General features: G+C 43.0%; 1 protein-coding gene across 4 annotated transcripts in view; it reads left to right on the top strand.

Moving 5' to 3' along the window:
* Window positions 1-20376, top strand: part of CLPB (ClpB family mitochondrial disaggregase) — a 173870-nt gene that overhangs the window by 135761 nt on the left and 17733 nt on the right. For 2 of the 4 annotated variants that reach the window (XM_073879641.1, XM_025894277.2), the window contains exons 12-16: window positions 2033-2189; window positions 2649-2722; window positions 2865-2984; window positions 3210-3314; window positions 3706-3936. In XM_073879641.1, the coding sequence (XP_073735742.1) occupies window positions 2033-2189; window positions 2649-2722; window positions 2865-2984; window positions 3210-3314; window positions 3706-3936 (687 nt within the window). Of the gene's footprint in view, window positions 1-2032; window positions 2190-2648; window positions 2723-2864; window positions 2985-3209; window positions 3315-3705; window positions 4025-7553; window positions 12000-20376 lie in introns of those variants that run through there. The other 2 variants (XM_025894279.2, XM_025894278.2) reach the window with 2 other exon arrangements.

Raw genomic sequence — 20376 nt, 5'->3', positions numbered from 1 at the left:
CACACACACACACACACACACACACACACACACACACACACACACACGTGCAGAGACCAGAACTAGAATTGCCCTCAGTAGATTCTGTTGATCTGTTACTCATAAACAGGGAAGCCAATGGCAAAAGCTCAAGAACATCTACTTGCTCCCTTGCCTTCCCTTCTTCCCACCCCAAGGCAGGGACTGTAATCAGGACCAGGACCTCAAGGCCCCTTTGAATTGATCCCTTTGGAACTGACACTTTCTAAGAGGCCTGAGGACCACCTGGGTGGCTCAGTTGGTTAAGCATCTGACTCTTGATTTCAGCTCAGGGTCTTGAGATTGAACCCCTTTTGAGCCCCGTGTTGGGGCTCCGTGCTCAGCAGGGAGTCCACTTGAGGATTTCTCTCCCTCTCCCTCTGCCCCTCCCCCTGCTCACGTGCTCTCTCTCAAATTAAACAAATAAATCTAAGAAGGCTGTGCCAAGGGCCAGTATAAAGCAAGGCTAAAAACACCAGGTACCATGTCCAGCATGGAGTAGATACTAAGTTAATGCACATCCCTTCCCCCTTTGCCTCTGGGGGCCAGGGCTGGTCTGCCATTGCTTTGGCTTTAGAAGCAAGGACTGAGCCTGAGTCAGGTCCATACCCCCAGGGAAAGGGAAATGCTTGAGGAGGACTAGCTACCAGCTGAGGCTGGGGCAGGCAGGAACAGACAGGTTGGGGTCAGTGATGTGCCCCAGAGCCATGTCCTCTGGCGTGACAGGAACTGTGCTTGGTGGGAGGAGTGCAACAGGACACAGAGAACACGAAGCAGGGTGCCTGTGGTGCAAGGAGAAGTGCCCCGTTGTCCACTGTTGTTACTCCATCAGTTCTGCTCAGAGAGGCCCTGACCTTCGCTTTTGTCATAAATGACTGTAAAGAACTGTTGTACAGTGATACAGCCTTGTTGTTTGCTGAGTCGGTGGGAGCTGGCTGACTGGGGGAGTCCTTGTCGCCTTTAAACTGCGTGGCCCCAGATAGCTATACTTCTCTCATTCTGTCTCTTCTCCCTGCTGTTGTTCCTTTTCTCTTTCCTCGGTGCATCTGTCTCCAGTATGGATGCTTTCTTTCGTCTGTGTCGCTTCTAGAAAGAGCTAAAGATTCCAAGGACTCTTCCCACATTGGTTAAAGGTGGAGCCTTATTTTCTCTCCCTCTCTGTCAGGCAAAAGGATGGCTTTAAGTTGCAGAGACTATACCTGTTGCAATTCATCTCGTTCATTTTGATACAACAAATATATGTTACATGTCTGCTGTGGTAATAACAGTTCGGAACATTTGCGCAGCTTGGCTAACTAAGGATTTTTAACCCACATGACCATATTAGTCTTCACAATGGCCATATAAAATACCTTCCTCTGAACTCCTACAGTGACCTGGGCTTCCCCTTATAACACTTAACTCACTGAATTGTCATTCTGGTTTCTTGAGTGTCATTTTTTATTAACAAGAAGCATGTTGGGGCACCTGGGTGGCTCAATCGTTAAGCGTCTGCCTTTGACTAAGCTCATGATCCCAGGGTCCTGGAATCGAGCCCTGCATTGAGCTCGCTGCTCAGCGGGGAGCCTGCTTCTCCCTCTCCCACTCCCCCTGCTTGTGTTCCCTCTCTCACTGTGTCTGTCTCTGTCAAATAAATAAATTAAAAATCTTAAAAAAAAAAAAAAAGACAAGGAACCTTGTTTTTAAAAAAAAAAAAAAAAAACATGTCAAAAGCTCAGTGAGGCACCAATGCCCCAACACAGAGCCTGGCCCAGTTGGGCCTCCAAGAAAGTACGTTGGATGGATGCATGTTTAATTGGGCTGACTTTCGGGGTGCCAGAGATGAATCAGGGGCACTGATGGATGATAAACAGAGCTTCCGTTTTGACTGGAGTCACTCTCAGCCAGTGGAATGGTTGCAGCCCAGGACAGGGGGAACCGGGAGGAGTGAGCAGCTGAGGGTTCTGGAGAGACCTCCTGGAAGAGGTGTCCAGGCTTAGCACTTCCTGACTGTGCAGTCATGGTTCTTTCCCAGGGCCGACTGACGGATGGAAAAGGGAAGACCATCGACTGCAAGGATGCCATCTTCATCATGACCTCCAATGTGGCCAGTGACGAGATCGCACAGCACGCACTGCAGCTGAGGCAAGAGGCTTTGGAGATGAACCGTAACCGTATCGCCGAAAACCTTGGTATGGCACACGGCCTGAGCTATCTGGGCACCTGGGCAAGTGCCCAGACCACCAGCACAGCTCCTGGGGGCAAGGATGACATCAGGCAGGAGGCCACATCTGTCACCTTTCTATTTGGAAATGAACCTTCCAACCCCTCTTCCAAGTCAGAACTCAAGTCTGGGTCCTGAGTCTTGTCCCCCTCTTTCCCTCCTTCACACAACTGCTACACTTAAGGAACCTCAGGCTTTGTGTTTGTAGCACATAGAACTGGACGGGCCTCAGGAAGTGCCCAGTCCGGTCCTCTCACTCAAGTGGAGACCAGGCTGAGACCTAAAGAGCCTGAGACCATGACCAGGATCACACAGACCATTGGGGGCAGGGCCAGAGCTCTTTTCATGAATGGGAGCAAGAGGCAGGCACAGTTCCCAGAGCTCCCTAGGTATGGAGAGTAGGCAGTTTATGCTTCTTTTTCCACAGGGGATGTCCAGATTAATGACAAGATAACCATCTCAAAGAACTTCAAGGAGAATGTGATACGCCCCATCCTGAAAGTAAGAGGTCTTTGTCCTTCCTACTGGAGTCTCCGGTGGGAAGATCCCCTTAGCCATCCTTAGTCTTCCCCGCTGGGGTCCAGTAATTCCCTTTACCCCTTCTGAGTCACAGAGCTCACCCACCCCTAACCCGGCCCTGCAGGCTCACTTCCGGAGGGATGAGTTTCTGGGAAGAATCAACGAGATTGTCTACTTCCTCCCCTTCTGCCACTCAGAGCTCATCCAACTTGTCAACAAGGAACTGAACTTCTGGGCCAAGAGAGTAAGAGCAGGAACTGCCCATGGGTGGGGTTGGGTCATCTGCCCACTGGAAATAGGGAACACTGGGTTGGAAGCACCACCCCCCCTAGAGGCATGGAGCACAGTGGTGTGGGACACTGGCCCTGGGGGCACACAATCACTCACAGTCCCGGGCCTCAGGCCAGAGTGGTGATAGATGGAAAGCACTGGGCCACATGTGGGCATGCTCCTATCTGACCTATCTCAGGCCAAGCAAAGGCACAACATCACACTGCTCTGGGACCGCGAGGTGGCAGACGTGTTGGTCGACGGCTACAATGTGCACTATGGTGCCCGCTCCATCAAGCATGAGGTGAGCACTGGAGCCTGAGAGAAGTAAGGCATCTCCACACCTCCCTCCCCCCGTGCCCCTGCCCCACCCTGGGCTCCCAGCCTGGAATAGTCCATACCCAGAGCAGATGCCCCTTCAGAACCCAGACCAGAAGATGATCAAGTAAAACCCCGTTCCTGGAGGATAAGCAAGTATGAACCCCTGCCAGGAGTGAGGAACTAAGTTGGGCACCTCAGGAACTGACATCATTGAGTCTTTAGCATAGTCCTGCAAGCTGTGTGTGGTTAGCCCCACTTTGCGGAGGGGGAAGATGAAGCCCAGAGCTTTCTGACTTGCCCTGGCGGTAAGTGATAGAGCCTGGGCTCCAGGCCACGGCCCCAGCAGTGATGAGCTCTTCACCTGTCACCTACAGGTCGAGCGCCGTGTGGTGAACCAGCTGGCAGCCGCCTATGAACAAGACCTGCTGCCGGGGGGCTGTACTCTGCGCATCACTGTGGAGGACTCAGACAAACAGCTGCTCAAGAGCCCCGAACTGCCCTCACCCCCGGCTGAGAAACGTCCACCCAAGCTGCGGCTGGAGATCATCGACAAGGACAGCAAGACCCGCAAACTGGACATCCGGGCCCCACTACACCCTGAGAAGGTGTGCCACAATCTCTAGCTTCTACCCACCTGCCTCTACATGCCCTCAACATCTAATAAAGGCCCCTCGGCTGTGGCATGGCAACTGACCTATCTTCCCCTCATGCCCTTTCCCTCCTCTCCACCCAGCCTGAGGCCTGTTTACCTCCTCATAGCCCCTGGAAGACCCCTCCTCAGCCTCAAAGTCAAAAATAGGGATTTTGCCCTCCCCTGGACCTTTTATTATGGGCCCAAAACTTGCTAACAGGTCTCCAAGGGAGGAGCTGCCTCCCCATCCCCTTCAAGGCAGGGAAGAGAAGGAGGTCCCTTATCTCTATCTTTCAGCATGATCCCCATGGTCTGTAGTCTCTGGAACTTTATCATGGTCCCAGGAAGCTCAGAAGTTTGCCCGCTAAGAACAGATCTGCCTGGGAAAAGACGGGGACCAGGCTGTGCCCTGCCACCCTTTGCTGGCCCTCGTACAACTGAGTCCCCAGAATGTCTGCACAGATTGTGGAGAAAGGGTGCAGAGGCCCAGGCACAGAGGTTGTGCAGTGTAGACTGTAGCTCCCTCTTTCCCATAGCCTAGAATTCCAAGGAGAGGGGACCCATAGAACTTCTCCCCTGTCCACTGCCATATGGTGGCTGTTTCCCCTCAACCACATTCTGGTGTCAGGCCAGACCATGTTTCTCCAGCTCTGGAACTAAGCCAGTATAAGGCACCTCGAGGAGGAAGGCTGAGTGGGTCACTATCCTGCTCTGTTCCGGGACTGGACAACAGTACCAAATGACCAAGCAAGCTCAGCTCTATGGGGCCTCCTTCAGGAGACGAACACAGACATCGGGGAGCTGTAGGGAGAGAGATCATGAAATCAGGCTGTGCCCAGGTGGCTGTGGAGTCTGCATCAGCTCTGTCTATACTGCTGTCCCAGCTGAGTTAGCCTGGAATAAACTGCTCCCCCGGGCAGTCTGCATGTTAGTCACGAAGCAGAGGGCCTGCATACCATCCCCCAAGGGCATACCACAAATGAGCCACGTTTCAGCCCCAGCTTAGCAGGACACAGCGAGGCCTGGTGCATCCTTGGGCACCATCGATAGTAGCCACCACTGATGACCACCCCATCACCCTGCAGGGCCTTTTTGGATCCCTCCTTTTGGTGTTAGCTAATCTCTTTCAGGAAACAGAAAATAAAGGCAGGAATTAAAGTCCCTTAGGTGATGGCAGAATGCCAGAACAATGTGGGTACGAGGCAGTCAGAAGTCAGGACATGGGCTCCAGCAGATGCTCTAGCAGTCACCGTCCAGGCTCTCAGGGAGCTGTCTACTGCTCCCTACCTCAGTAACTGCTGTTCTTTTTACTACTGCTACTACTGCTACTACTATGGCTTCTACCGCTACTACTACTACTACCACTACTACTACTCCTACTGCTACTGCTACTACTGCTACTCCTGCTACTACTCCTGCTACTACTGCTACTGCTACCGCTACTACTGCTACTGCTGCTGCTACTACTACCGCTACTACTACTGCTTCTACCGCTACTACTACCACCACTACTGCTACTGCTACTACTACGGCTTCTACTGCTACTACTACTGCTTCTACCGCTACTACTACTACTACCGCTACTACTGCTACTGCTACCGCTACTACTGCTGCTACTGCTGCTACTGCTGCTACTGCTACTGCTACCGCTACTACTGCTACTACTACTACTACTACTACTGCTACTGCTACTGCTACTACTATTGTTACTGCTACTACCGCTACTACTACTGCTTCTGCTACTACTACTACTACCGCTACTACTGCTACCACTGCTACTACTACTACTGCTACCGCTACTACTACTGTTACTGCTACTGCTACTACTGCTACTGCCACTACTACTGCTACTACTACCACTACTACTACTACTACTATTAACGCTATTACTGCTACTGCTACTACTGCTACTACTACTGCTACTTGTTTTGAAATCATTATAGACTTACACAAAGTTGCAAAAATAGTAGTTCTCCTATATCCTTCACCTCACTTATCCTAATATTAACATCTTACCAAACTATAGTATAGTTATTAAAAGCAGGAGGTTAACATTGATACAGTACTAACTAATCTATAAACATTCAGATTTTGCCATTTTTCCCACTGATGTCCCTTTTCTGGTCCAGGGTCCAATCCAGGACCCCATGTTATGTTTTGTCATGTTTCCTTTGTCTCCTTCAGCCCTTGGCAGTTCCTCCATCTTTCTTTTCCTTTCATGACCTTGACACTTTTGAAATGTCCAGGTCAGTTATTTTATAGAATGTTCCTCAGTTTGGGTTTCTCTCCTGTTTTCATATGATTAGATTGAGGGTCTGCAGTTTTGGCAGAACTACCCCAGAAGTGATGATGTGCCCTTCTAGTGCCTTCTAGCAGGGGGTGATATTTAACTTGGATCATGTGACTGTGGTGGTACGTGTCAGGTTTGTCCACTGTAAAATTAATGATTTCCCCTTTGAAATTAATAAGAATCTTGTGGGGAGATACTTTGAAGCTGTGTAGATGTCTTATTTGTCCTTAAACTTTTGCCTATGAATTTTAGCATCCATCATTGGTTTTTGCTTATAAGTATTAATGCTGTGTTGGCCTAATGATGACTTTCTGTTTACTTATCTCATCTGTATTTATTAATTGGTATTTTGTAGGGAAGAGCTATCTCTTTTCTCCCATATATTTATTCAACAATTTATTTATATCAGTATAAACTAATAGATATTTGTCTTATTCTGTGGGTTATAATCTAATACTATGGTAGTTTATTCGTTGCTCATACTGGCCCAGATTTGGCCATTGGGACCACTTTCAGGTTGGCTTCTGTATTTTTTTGGCATTGCCCCCATCATTGTTTTAGCCCTTCCTTACTCTCTAGCGCCACAAGATGTTCCAAGCTCACTCATAATTTTCCTGTTCCAGCCCTGGCATCAGCTATTTTCCCAGATAGCTCCTGGTTCCTTGCACTCGAAAATAGGCACTAGGTGTATTCATTGCTACTGGAGTATCATTACTTCTAGGCCCTTTCAGCACACAGAGCTAGGAAGTAGGTGTATTCATGTTAACACACACATCTGAATTTATTACTCTATCTGTATGTGTATTATTAAAAATAGTGAGCTCACATTGATACCTGCAGTTCCAATCCAGTACCACGGGGTTTGTGGCTGTTGTTATGCTCTCCTGTTCTTTTTCTCTTCTTCTGCTATCTCCTTTTCTTCTCCTTTCACGCTGTTGGGTGTTCAGACCTCCCTTGAAGGCTCTAATGCAGTCAGTCAGTGACCATCCTATATGGAACATTCCAAGTAGATAAAGTTCTATGCCTGGTGATCAGTCTTTGGTTCAGTCAGCTGTGACCAGGAGCAGGAGGCATATGACTCAAGACCAGATAACTTTTGTATTAGAAGACCCAATGGCCACCTTCCTGAGAGGAGAGGAGATAGGGTAGACCCTCAGATTTTGAGGGACTTAAGTATCACTTCTACAGATTCTTAACTACACCTCCTAAGGGATGTCGGCCCCTATCTTATGCTTCCATAGCATCCTAGGCAACACTCAGCTCACTTGCATTACTTGTTCTGTGTCTGTCTTTGTTACCAGAAAGCACTGTAAGCACCCAGAGGGCAGATATCGGTTGTCCAGCTCACTGTCCTATTCACAGGACCTGACACAGTGCCAGCATATGACAGATACTCCAGGTATTCGGATGGTTGGGCGTGCCGTGCAGTGAGCACAGATCTTCACAGTGGGTCCCAGGACAGAACAGTGTCATTTATTTACTGAGCACACGTTTGTCATGTTCTTGTGGCCAGCCAGTAGGATCTGCCGGGATTGGACCCTGAGCAAATGGGGCAAAGCAAGACCCCGAACCTGTATTGAGTATCCTGGAATGCATGAGACAGGGCTTGAAAATGAAAATGTAACACCTTTATTATTCAAAAAGAAAACTCAAAGATGCGTGATGATTGTTTTAGAAATTTAGGAACCACCCAACTGGGTGGTTCAGTTGGTTAAGCATCTGATTTTGGCTCAGGTCATGATCTCAGGGTTGTGATATTGAGCCCTGTGTCAGGCTCCACGCTGGGGACGGAGCCTGCTTAAGATTCTCTCTGTCCCGGGCGCCTGGGTGGCTCAGTTGTTAAGCGTCTGCCTTCAGCTCAGGTCATGATCCTGGAGTCCTGGGATTGAGCCCCGCATCAGGCTCCCTGCTCGGCGGGAGGTCTGCTTCTCCCTCTCCCACTCCCCCTGCTTGTGTTCCCTCTCTCGCTGTGTCTCTCTCTGTCAAATGAATGGATAAAATCTTTAAAAAAAAAAAAAAAGGATTCTCTCTGTCCCTCTGCCCTGCCCTGCCTCCCCGCAAAAATCCAAAAAGATTTAGGGGAAGAAAAACACATTTAAGCCATAAGAAAATAGAAAATAGACCAATAAAGATAAAACTTGAAGTTAAAAAAGGAAGGGGGAGAAAAGGAGAAAGGATAAGTAGAAAAATGACTCTTTGAAAACACCAGTAAAATAGATAAAACCTCAGCCTGATAAACAGAAAAAGAGGAAAAAAATGCAAGATTAGGAATGAGAAATCATGTAGATATGGAAAAATTTTAAATAATTTCAGGAGAATTCTGTGGCAACAAATTTGGAAACAGAGCAAATGGGTAATTTCCCAGCAGACACCCAAAACATACTTTGAATAGACCAATTAATTACCAGAGAAAAAATCGGAAAGGTGATTAAACGTTTATCCTTCTAAAAAATCATGTTCTTTTACTTAAACTTCTTTTATTGAAATATACATGGAAAAATATGCAAATCACAAGTATACAGTTCCACTGAATGGTCACAAGGTGAACACTACTTGTAGCCATCATATCCAGCCCAACAAATAGATGAGTTATAATTTTTAATTATTCTATAAGCTGCTTCAGATCTTGGGATAAGATGGAAAAATGCTCAGTTGAATTTTAAAGGCCAGCATAAGATTAATACTCAAACCTGATAGTCCTAGCCTAATCTCACGTATGACTATAGATAAAAAATACCAAATAAAATAAAGTTCAATTGTACACTCTGATCACATTAGGTTTATTTCAGTGATATAAGCCTCACTATCAGGAAATTTATTAATATAATTCACTACATCAAGAAATTGAAGAGGGGCACCTGCCTGGCTCAGTTGGTAGAGCATGTGACTCTTGATCTCAGGTTGAAGCCCCACATTGGGTGTAGAGCTTACTTTAAAAAAAAAAGAATTTGAAAATTATTTAAATGGCTATAAGATTAATATTAATGTTAATTTTCTTATTTTGATAATATATGATTAAGGGACTGTCCTTGTTTTTATGAAATATACAATGAAGTATTTAGAGGTCAGAGATAAAGGCAATTTGCAAATGTATCTGGAAACTTTATACACATAGATGCACAGGCCCATATATGTATAAACACACACACACACACACAATGATAAAAGTAAGTCTTAACATTTGGGAAATCTGAGTAAGGATATACAGGAATTATTTTTTTTTAAGATTTTATTTATTTATGTGAGAGTGAGAGAGAGCATGAGAGGGGAGGGGGTCAGAGGGAGAAGCAGACTCCCTGCCGAGCAGGGAGCCCAATGTGGGACTCAATCCTGGGACTCCGGGATCATGACCTGAGCCGAAGGCAGTCCCCTAACCACTGAGCAACCCAGGTGCCCCAGGAATTCTTTATATTGTTTTTGCAACTTTTGTCTAAGTCTAAAAGTACTTCAAAATAAAGTTTTCTAAATTAAAGGAAATAAAACATTTTGTCAGTATATGCTTAAAAAGTATTGAATAAAATGTTTCAGTTTTAATTATGATTTGATAAAAATAAAGCTCTAAGGGTACCTGGCTGGCTCAGTGGGTAGAGCATGCAACTCTTGATCTCAAGGTCATGAGTTGGAGCCCCACATTGGGCAAAGAGATTACTTTAAAAAAATTTTTTTGGGACACCTGGGTGGCTCAGTCATTAGGCATCTGCCTTCAGTTCAGGTCATGATCCCAAGGCCCTGGGATCGAGCCCCGCATCGGGCTCCCTGCTCCACGGGAAGCCTGCTTCTCCCTCTCCCACTCCACCTGCTTGTGTTCCCTTTCTCGCTGTGCCTATGTCAAATAAATAAAATCTTAAAAATGTTTTTTAATTTAAAATAAAATATAAAGCTCTAAGTAAAAGGAAAAGATTATTCGTCAAAAAACAATAGCAAACATTTCTTCTTAACCCGCTGACCAGAGAGCCCCACACGGGGTTCTATGCCAGGACCCTGGGATCATGACCTGAGCCGAAGGCAGACATTTAAGCGACTGAGTTACCCAGGCACCCAACAGCAAACATTCCTAATAGTAAATACTAAAGCTGTTTTTATTAAAGTCTGAAATAAGACAGGATTCAACCATGCTTTGAAAATTCAGCTGAAAGCAGTTAGGCAAGAAAACTAAATAATTGATATAAATGTTGGAAAATAGTATCGTGTTTTGATGAAATACAACTGTGTATTTAAGAAATCCAAGAGACTATACTAAACCTAGTAATATTAATAAGGAAATTTGGTAAGCATGTGAGTAGAAGATAAGTGTATAAAAATCAATAATTTTTTTCTGTTCTAGCAGTAGTCAACTAGAAAATGATAACAAAGGAAAAGCATTTCATTTACAGTTGCAAGAAATAAGTATATGTATTTGCTCATATATACAAAAAATACCTCTGAAAGAAGGGTTGGGTAGAGAGAAGGGATAGCAATGGAAATGGAAAATTCACTATATTCAATTTTATACTTTGAACCATATTAATGTGTTACCTATTCAAAGGTAAATTATATTATAAGATATATTCAAAATTATAAAATATTTAAGAATAAACTTAACAAGAAAAGAAAATCCTATTGAAGGGCAGAAAATAAGATCTGGCAAATGAAAAGACATACCAAGCTCTTGGAAAGGATGACTCAATATATAATTCGGTGCAAACCTAACCAGACTCAACAGCATTTTTAATTTAATAAAGTTAACTAAACTCATGTTACACTACAATGTCCAGAGGTGAAACCACATGGAGTTGCTATTTTCTGGATCTAGGCTCTTAGGACATACAAGCTACTACTACTGTCAGTAACTACTTAATAGTATGCAAACTAGAGGATAAGTCAGTTTCATTCCCATCAACACACACCCCAAGTACAAGAGAAAGGAAAGAGAAGAGTTGTCATCTGTGACTGTCTAGGTGTGGAGAAAAGAAGAAAGCGGTGGAAAATGAAACTAGAGAGACAAGTTACCTGCTTTCATAGTGCCTTGAATGCCATGCTAAGAGAATGAAATGACCACATTTGTGTTTTCAAAAGTCCCTTTGTTTTGGGGTGACTTTTGACCAATATGCAACAGATGGAGTAGTTCCAGGCAAACCCCCTTCCCACCCTCAAACATGGAAATAGTAATGTAACGACAACAACAAAAAGTTCAACACACAACCGGGCTTGAAACTAAAAATGGGAGATCCAAGGTGCCAGGAATGAATGGGAACCCCAAAGTCCAAGATGTGTGAAGTGGAAGTAAGGAGTTTTGTACAGACTTGGGACCAAGATATGGGCCTAATAGCTGAGTGCTAGGGCTTCAACAAAGACAGGAGTCTCAAAGGACCACTTCCTTGTGAAATCAAAACTAGAAGAACACCACTCATTGATCTGATGATCAGTAGGGACATAAAATCTACCATAACTCAGGGATGTAAGTAGAAAGAATCATCCACACAGAAACTTATACATTTGCTGTCTGTGCAAATGTGGTCCAAATTCACAATACTCGAGTGTTTCTGGAATGTCACAATGAAAAATTGACAAAAAGCTAGTCCTGGGCCAGTGAAGCAAACAAAACTGTTCTGTAAGGATAGTCCCGTAATCAACTTTTCACAAAGGAACCTGTGGAAAAACAAGTACTATTTAAAATGAGCTTACAGGGAAAAATTACGAAGAAGAGAGAGGAGAAGAAACAGAGCAAAGAAAGGAACAAACGGGAAAATTTGCACTCCAGGAATTGTTGTAAAAGAATCTGAGGAGCACTGGGCTGGCTCATTTGGTGGAGTGTATGACTCTTGATCTTCGGGTTGTGAGTTTGAGCCCCATGTTGGATGAAGAGATTACTTAAAATCTTTAAACAAAATCTGAGTTTAAAAGTATATTTAAAATGTTCAGAGAGGGCTTCTGGGTGGCTCAGTCAGTTAAGCATCTGCCTTCGGCTCAGGTCATGATCCCAGGGTCCTGAGAGCAAATCCCTCATGGGGCTTCCCTGCTCAGCGGTGAGTCTACTTCTCCCTCTCCCTTTGCCCCTCCCCCTGCTCATGCTCTCTCTCCCTCTCTCAAATAAATCTTTAAAAGAAAATAAAAAGTTAAAATGTTCAGAAAAATAAAGGGAAGACTAGAAACCATAATACAAGAAAGGACAGTATGAAAAAAGAATAAGTGACTTTGAAAAAACTTCCACTCCAGGTGGTTTCCTCAGATTTAGTTCTGTGTTTTTTATATTTAAACAGTCTTCTGTATTGTTGTGGTCCTAATCAAAACTAGGTATTAGATACTAGGACCACTCAGATTCTTAAAGAACAAAGATTTGGGTCACCCACTGGGCAGAGAACACTCATGATCTAAGGAGATGACATAGGGCAAGGGGAATATGGAATGTGTAGGAGAGGAGGGAAGTCACCAGAGTGCCACCCCACCCACTCCTACCTCCAGTCCACAATCAGTTGCAGAAATAAGGATGGAGCCTCGACCACAGTCCTGGAATTATTTGCTCTCCATCCTCTTAAGAGTCATTCAGGTCTAATCCCACCATGCCTCACAGGTTTGTCACAGTAATCCCAAGAGTCTGAACCTGATCACCACCAAATCACATACTGCTCCCCTTCCCAACTCTTCTAATGTGCCCTCCAGTACTTCCCTTCTGTAATCAAATTCTATATAAGCACCTTCTTATTGGAATGTTTGCTTCATCTCTTCACCTTAATTGTCCGCTGAAGGCATTGCTTACTTTGGCTTTCCCCTAAGAGGCTGCTTCCCCTGTAGCCCTCCTAGGTGGAGGCTGCTTTATTGTCAGAACCAGGACATGAGCCCCCCACTGCTGCTCTGTGATTATTTCTCATCCTTCCTTCCAGCTTTTAAATTCAGCAGTTTGACAGTTCCAGCCCTTGTGTCATTGCCCTTTCTACTGAACTCTCAACTATTGTCCCTCATACAGAGAAGAATTTAGCCCCTGTATCACTTTTTCCCCACACATGCCATCATTCTTGGTGGCTTTTACTTCCCATGAATGACTTACCCAACACCCTGCTTTCCTTATATTTAATGATCTTTTTCTGCCCCCACTCACTTCAATCACCTATGTCATGGTCACATCCTAAATTTTATCAACAGTAACTGCACTTCCTTCAAAACCTCCATCCTTCTCTGGCCAGTCTAGTATCCAGAGTAAAGAAAGAACTTTTACAACTCAACAATAAGACAACCTAATTGTAAAATGGGACAAGGGTCTGCATATACATTTCTCCAAAGAAGATGTACAAATGGGCAATAAGCAAAACATCATTAACCATCAGGGAACAGTGCAAATTGAAACTGCAATGAGATACTGCTACACACCCACCAGAATGGCTATAATCAAACATAGACAAGTGTTGATGAGGATGTGAAGAACTGGGAATGGAAAATTATGCAACCAGTTTGTAAGAGTCTAGCAATCCCTCGAAAGATTGAACATAAGAGTTTCCATCTGTCCCAGCAATTACACTCCCAAATATATACCTAAGAGACATAAAACACACCCACACAAAAACTTGTTACATGGATGTTAAAAAGCAAACAAGGGGAAACATCCATCAAACTGATGAATAGATAAAATAATGGTATATCTATACAGCGGAATATTCAGCCATAAGAAGAATGAAGTATTGATTTGTGTGACAACATGGAGATGAACCTTGAAAACATGTTAAATGTAATGGAATCCAGGCGCGCCTGGGTGGCTCAGTCGGTTAAGCATCCGACTTTGGTTCAGGTCATGATCTCAGGGTCCTGGGGTGGAGCCCCACGTCGAGCCCCAGGTAAAGCCCTGTGCTCAATGAGGAGTCTGCTTGTCCCTCTGGCCCTCCCCCACTCATGCTTGCTCTCTCTCTCTCTCAAATATATAAAATCTTTTTAAGAAAATAATGGAATCCAGTTACAAAAGGTTACATATTCTGATTTCATTTATATGGAAATGTCCAGATAGGCAAATCCATAGAGACAAAGTAGATTAGTGGTTGCCAAGGAGAGGGGAATGGGAATGATTGATAATAGGGTTCTTTTTGGAGTGGTGAAAATTTTTTGTAATTACATAGTGGTGATGGTTGCACAACTTTGTGCAAACCAGTGAATTTACACTTTAGAGGGTGAATTTTATGACATGGATTATATTAGTTTTTTTTTTTAAGATTTTATTTATTTGAGGGGCGCCTGGGTGGCTCAGTCGTTAAGGGTCTGCCTTCGACTCAGGTCATGGTCCCAGGGTCCTGGACTCAAGCCCCACATCAGGCTTCCTGCTCGGTGGGAAGCCTGCTTGTGATCCCTCTCTCACTGTGTCTCTCTCTGTCAAATAAATAAATAAATAAATAAATAAATCTTTAAAAAAATTTTATTTATTTGAGAGAGCACGCAAGCAGGGGGAGGGGCAGAGGGAGAATGAGACTGTCACGCAGACTGTGCTCAGCGCAGAGCCCAATGTGGGGCTCGATCTCACAACCCTGAGATCATGACCTGAGCCAAAATCAAAAGTCAGACACTTAACCAACTGAGCCACCCAGGTGCCCCTTAGTTCTTTTATATATAAAAAAAATTATACCTCAGTTTAAAGAAAAATTCTTTAGAAAATAAGCTTTAAAAAAAAACACATCAAAGTTAAATGTCAAGAGAATGAGAGGACAAACCACGGACTGGGAGAAAATATCTGCATATTACATAATCTGATTAAAGACTGGTGTCCACAATATCCAAAGAACTTAAAACTCAACAGTAAGAAAATGAACAACCAGATTACAAAATGGGCAAAAATCTGAGCACACACCTCTCTAAAAAAGATACACGGAGGGCAAATAAGCATGTGAAAAGATGCTCAACATCATACATCATTAATGAATTGCATATTAAAACAATAATGAGATACCACTACACACACATTAGAAAAGCTGAAATCCAGAACACTGACAGCACCAATGCTAGTGAGGATGTAGAGGAACAGGAACTCTCATTCATTGCTGGTAAGAATGCAAAATGGTACAGCCACTTTGGAGTACAGTTTGACTGTTTCTTACAAAACTGAACATACTTTTACCATAGGATCCTGCAGTCATGCTTCTTGGTTATTTACCCAAATGTGCTGAAAACAAATCCACACAAAAACCTACACACAAAATTTATAGCAGCTTTATTCATAATTGCCAAAACTTGAAAATAACCAAGATACTCTTTAAAGATTTATTTATTTTTGAGAGAGAACATGCACACAGTGTGGGGAGTGGGGCAGAGAGAGAGAATCCAAGCAGACTCCATGCTGAGCATGGAGCCCAATACAGGACTCGATCTCACAAGCCCAAGATCATGACCTGAGCCAAAACCAAGAGTCGGAGGCTTAACCGACCGCACCACCCAGGCATCCCTAACCAAGATATTCTTTAATAGGCAAGTGGATAAGCAAACTATGGTACATCTATATAACGGAATATAATTCAGTGATAAAAAGAAATGAGCTATCAAGCCTCAAAAAGACATGGAGAAACCATAAATTCATGTTACTAGTGAAAGAAGCTAATGCAAAAAGGCTACATACTGTACGATCCCAACTGTATGACATTCTGGAAAAGGCAAAGCTATAGAGACAGTAAAAAACATCATTGGTTGCCAGGAGCTTGACTGGGGCAGAGAAGTGGAGCACAGAGGATTTTTAAGGCAGTGAAACCGTTCTGTATAATAGATAATGTTGAGTGCATGTCATTATACATTTGTCAAAACCCATAGAATGTACAACACAAAGAGTGGACCCTGATATAAAATATGGACTTTGGTTTATGATATATCAGTACTGGTTCATTAATTTTAACAAATGTACCACTCTGATGCTGATGTTGATACTGGGCGGGGGGGTGGGGTGCTTTCCAGGAGCAGGGAAGTATATGGTAACTCTACTTTCCACTCAATTTTGCTATGAACCTAAAGCTGGTCTAAAAAATAAAGTCTGTTCATTTTATTTTTTTTTAAGATTTATTTATTTTAGAGAGGGTGGGAGGAGGAGAGGGGGAGGGGGAGAGAGAATCCCAAGCAGACTCCCCACGGAGCACGGAGCCCCACACAGGGCTCAATTCCACAACCTCGAGATCATGACCTGAGCCAAAAACAAGAGTAAGAAGCTCAACAGACTGAACCAACCCTGTGCCCCAAGTCTATTAATTTTAAAAAGTTAAATGAACTGTATTTTAATAGAGCTGTATCAAAGAAGTCAAGGTTCATATTCTAGCAGGTTAAAATTACAAAGCTGGTTTAGGGTCTTCCTCTGCTTGATTTCTGTGGCTTATCTGGACATACTCAGACACAGTATGGATGCTTACCAAGTGCTTGCTGGAAGAGCAAATCACTCAATAAGCTTTCTGTGGCATAATGTCACAATTTGTGTTTTTATCTTTGACAGTTTCTTCCCATAACGGTAACTCCTCATCCAGCTGGCTTATTCTGACAAATATATAAAATAATTATAATTTCCTGATCACTAAATCTCATACCAGCTTAAAATCCTCAGTGTGGCAGTTAGCATCCCCAGAGCAATCTAAGAGTCAAGCAGAAGCAACACTGTCTTGTACAATCTTGGTCTCAGAAGTAGCACACCATTAATTCCCACCATATCATCTTCGTTAGAAGTGAGTCTCCCATGGAGAACAATATGGAGGTTCCTCAAAAAATTAAAAATAGAACTACCATATGATCCAGCAATTCCACTTCTAGGTATTTACCCAAAGAAAAACGCTAACTTGGAAAGACATATGCACCCCCATGTTCATGGCAGCATTATTTACAATAACCAAGATATGGAATACTATTCAGCCATAAAAACAATGAAATCTTGTCATTTGTGAAAATGTGGATGGACCTTGAGGGTATTATACTAGGTCAAACAAGTCAGGGAAAGACAAATACCATATGATCTCACTTATATATGAAATCTTAAAAAAAAAAAAAGACATAGATGCAGGAAACAGTTTGGTAGGGGCTGGGCAAAAGGGCTGAAGGCAATCAAAAGGTATAAACTTCAGTTATATAATAAATGAGTCATGGACATTTAACAGAAAAACATTTTGTGACTATAACAATGGATGTCATTTTGTGATACATACAAATATGGAATCATTATGCCATACACTTGGAACTAACAATGTTATATGTTAATTATACTTTGATACAAAAAAATTTTAAAATAAAATGCCTGTGGGACACCTGGGTGGCTTAGTCAGTTAAGCGTCTGACTCTTGATTTCAGCTCAGGTCATGATTTCAGGGTCATGAGACTGAGCCCTGCATTGGGCTCCACACTGAGTGGGGAGTCTGCATTGAATTCAGTCCCTCTGCCCCTCCCCCACTTGTTCTCGCTCTTTCTCTCTCTCTGTCTCTCTCTTAAATAAATAAATATTTTATTTTTTTTAAAGAGTTTATTTACTTCAAAGGAAGAGCACAAGCAGGGGGAGCAGCAGAGGGAGAGGGAGGATCAGGCTCCCCACTGAACAGGGAACCCAATGTGGGGCTCAATCCCAGGACTCCAGGATCATGACCTGAGCCAGAGAGAGACGTTTAACCAACTGAGCCACCCAGGTGCCCCAATAAATAAGTCTTTTAAAAAATAATAGATAAAATAAGATAAAATAACTTGGAGAGCAGGAAGTCTCTAAGTCCATCCCAAACTTAAGAATTAAACTCCCCCTTTTAAAGCATCAAAGAATTAGTATACATATTTTTTAACCACTGCACATGCCTGGACACATCATATATCCAAAATTCCAAAAACTAAAAATAGAGAAAATCTTGAAAGCAGACAAAGAAAAAAGACACACTGTATGGAGGAACAAAGCACACTTCTCACCAGAAGCTCTGCAAGCCAGAAGACAATAGAGTAACATCTTGAAAGTGCTGAAGGAAGAAACTATCAACTCAGCATCCATACCCAGTGAACATATTTCAAAAATGAAAGTGAAACCCTCTTTCAGACAAATATAATTTGAGAGAATTCATTACCATCACATCTGCATTACAAGAAATGTTGAAGTTCTTCAGGAAGATGGAATATGATATCAGAGAGAAACTTTGATCTACATAAAGAAATGTAGATCTCCATAAGTAGTTAAAATGAAGACTGAACCTGGCCTTGTTTTAACAATAATGCCCACTGCTTTCCACTTTTGCTTGGAAGGATCACAGAGCTTTGAAGGCCCAGAAAAGGGTGTGTTGGTGGGCTCCAAACTGATGGGTAGGGTCTTCTCTGTGACCTAGGGAACCTTTGGAACCTTCACCAAGGGCTTGGATTTTCTTCAAATGATGGCACCACTGAAATCTTACTGCTTCTAGGGGCACCTGGCTGGCTCAGTTGGTAGAGCATATGACTCTTGATCTCGGGATTGTGAGTTCAAGCCCCATGTTGGGTGTAGTTTCCTCTAAATAAATAAATAAATAAATAATTAATTAATTAATTAATTAATTAATTAATTAAAAAAATCAATCAATCTTTAAAAAAGAAAAATCTAGGGCACCTGGATGGCTCAGTTGGTTAAGAATTCGATTCTTGATTTCAGCTCCAGTCATGGTCTCAGGGTCCTAAGATCAAGCCCCGTGTGTTAGGCTCCGTGCTCATCAGGGAGTCTGCATGAGATTCTCATTCTCCCTCTCCCTCTGCTCCTCCCCCTACTCATACACACTTGCTCTGTCTCTCTCTCAAAATAAATATTAAAAAAAAAAAATCTTACCCCTTCCAGGAAGTCTCCATCAAAGAATTAGAAGATTCAGTAATGGCAGACCCCTAGGCAACAACAGTCTATTCAGCATTCCCCTTCTGATAGCAATGCTCTCCCTCACCCCCTCACACCATCCAAATGCTTTTCAAGGTTGCTGTCATATTGGTCCATTCACTGCCATCCATTGCTCTCTGGGTACATCTGGGTACATTTTACTTGTCCTAAGGTAACAACCTAATGTGACCCAAGCTGGACCAATCAGATTCCCCTCTCCCCCAGAAATTTTAAAACCAGAGCTTGAGAGAGAACCCCAAGGCTCTCTAAGATGTACATCTCTGAAGCTGTCCATTGCCAAGTTATCTACTCTGAGGACTAGAATAGTTGAAGAAATGGATTTGCTTAGAGTAAAGAACAGAGTGCAGAGAGGAGCGGAGCTAAAAGATCAGAAAGAGTTACAATGGTGTCTGGGTCTCTGATCCTAGTTTTCCATGAAGCCCGCCTGTTGTTAGGTCCTATAAGACAACAGAGTATCCCTAAAACCAACTGTCTTTTTCCCTTTAGCTGGAGTTTCCTTTCAGGTGGAATTTCTGTTTCTTGCAACCAAAAGATTCCTAATAATTTTGTTCTCTGCCTCACCGAGCATTTCACTTGAAACCCTTGTAACTATATATGTAGTGATCAGTTGTTTACAAGTGGGCTCACTTTAAGAAAGGTTGATGTATTAAAATACCAGTATACAGGAGTACCTGGCTGGCTGAGTCGGGGGAGCATGTGACTCTTGATCTCAGGGTCATGACTTCAAGCCGCACGTTGGGTGTAGATATTACTTAAGTAAATAAATATAAAAAACTAAAATACAAGTATACATACCTGAAAAATTAATGGATAAGTATTAATTAACCTGAAATAGTTGTTTGCTCTACAAAAAGAACTTACTAGAGAGGATCCTTTATAGTTTGTATAGTGCTCTAGAAATATTGTTTCAAAACCAGTGTGTCCATCACAATAAATTACAAAGAACAAAATGAATCTGCATGTGCTAATAGTGAAATATCTCCAGGAATGTTATGGGAAAAATCTAGCCCATATACTGTATGGTTTTAGCCCGTGTATATACAATTTCACACACACACACACACACACACGCATGCACATACACTTATAGGCTTGTTTTTTTTCTAGGAGAAATCAAAGTATTCACAAAGGTTACCTTTTGAGAGAAGGACTAGGGGAAGAAAGGAGGAAGACACTTTATATTTTACTTTCTATTTCTTTACTTGTTTGAATCATCTGGCCTAATACATGTATTTTTATTTCAAGTTAGTGAAATTACTAACTTTTTTTTTCTTAATACATGTCTGTACTCTTATTATAAATGGAAACTAAATAGAGAAAGCAGA

Source organism: Callorhinus ursinus, unplaced genomic scaffold (genome assembly GCF_003265705.2).
Source record: "Callorhinus ursinus isolate GAN/ISIS: 27379988/994484 unplaced genomic scaffold, GSC_fseal_2.0 scaffold35, whole genome shotgun sequence".
NCBI lineage: Eukaryota > Metazoa > Chordata > Mammalia > Carnivora > Otariidae > Callorhinus > Callorhinus ursinus.
Note: the sequence above shows the minus strand (reverse complement) of the source record. Positions and strands in the feature narration are given on the sequence as shown.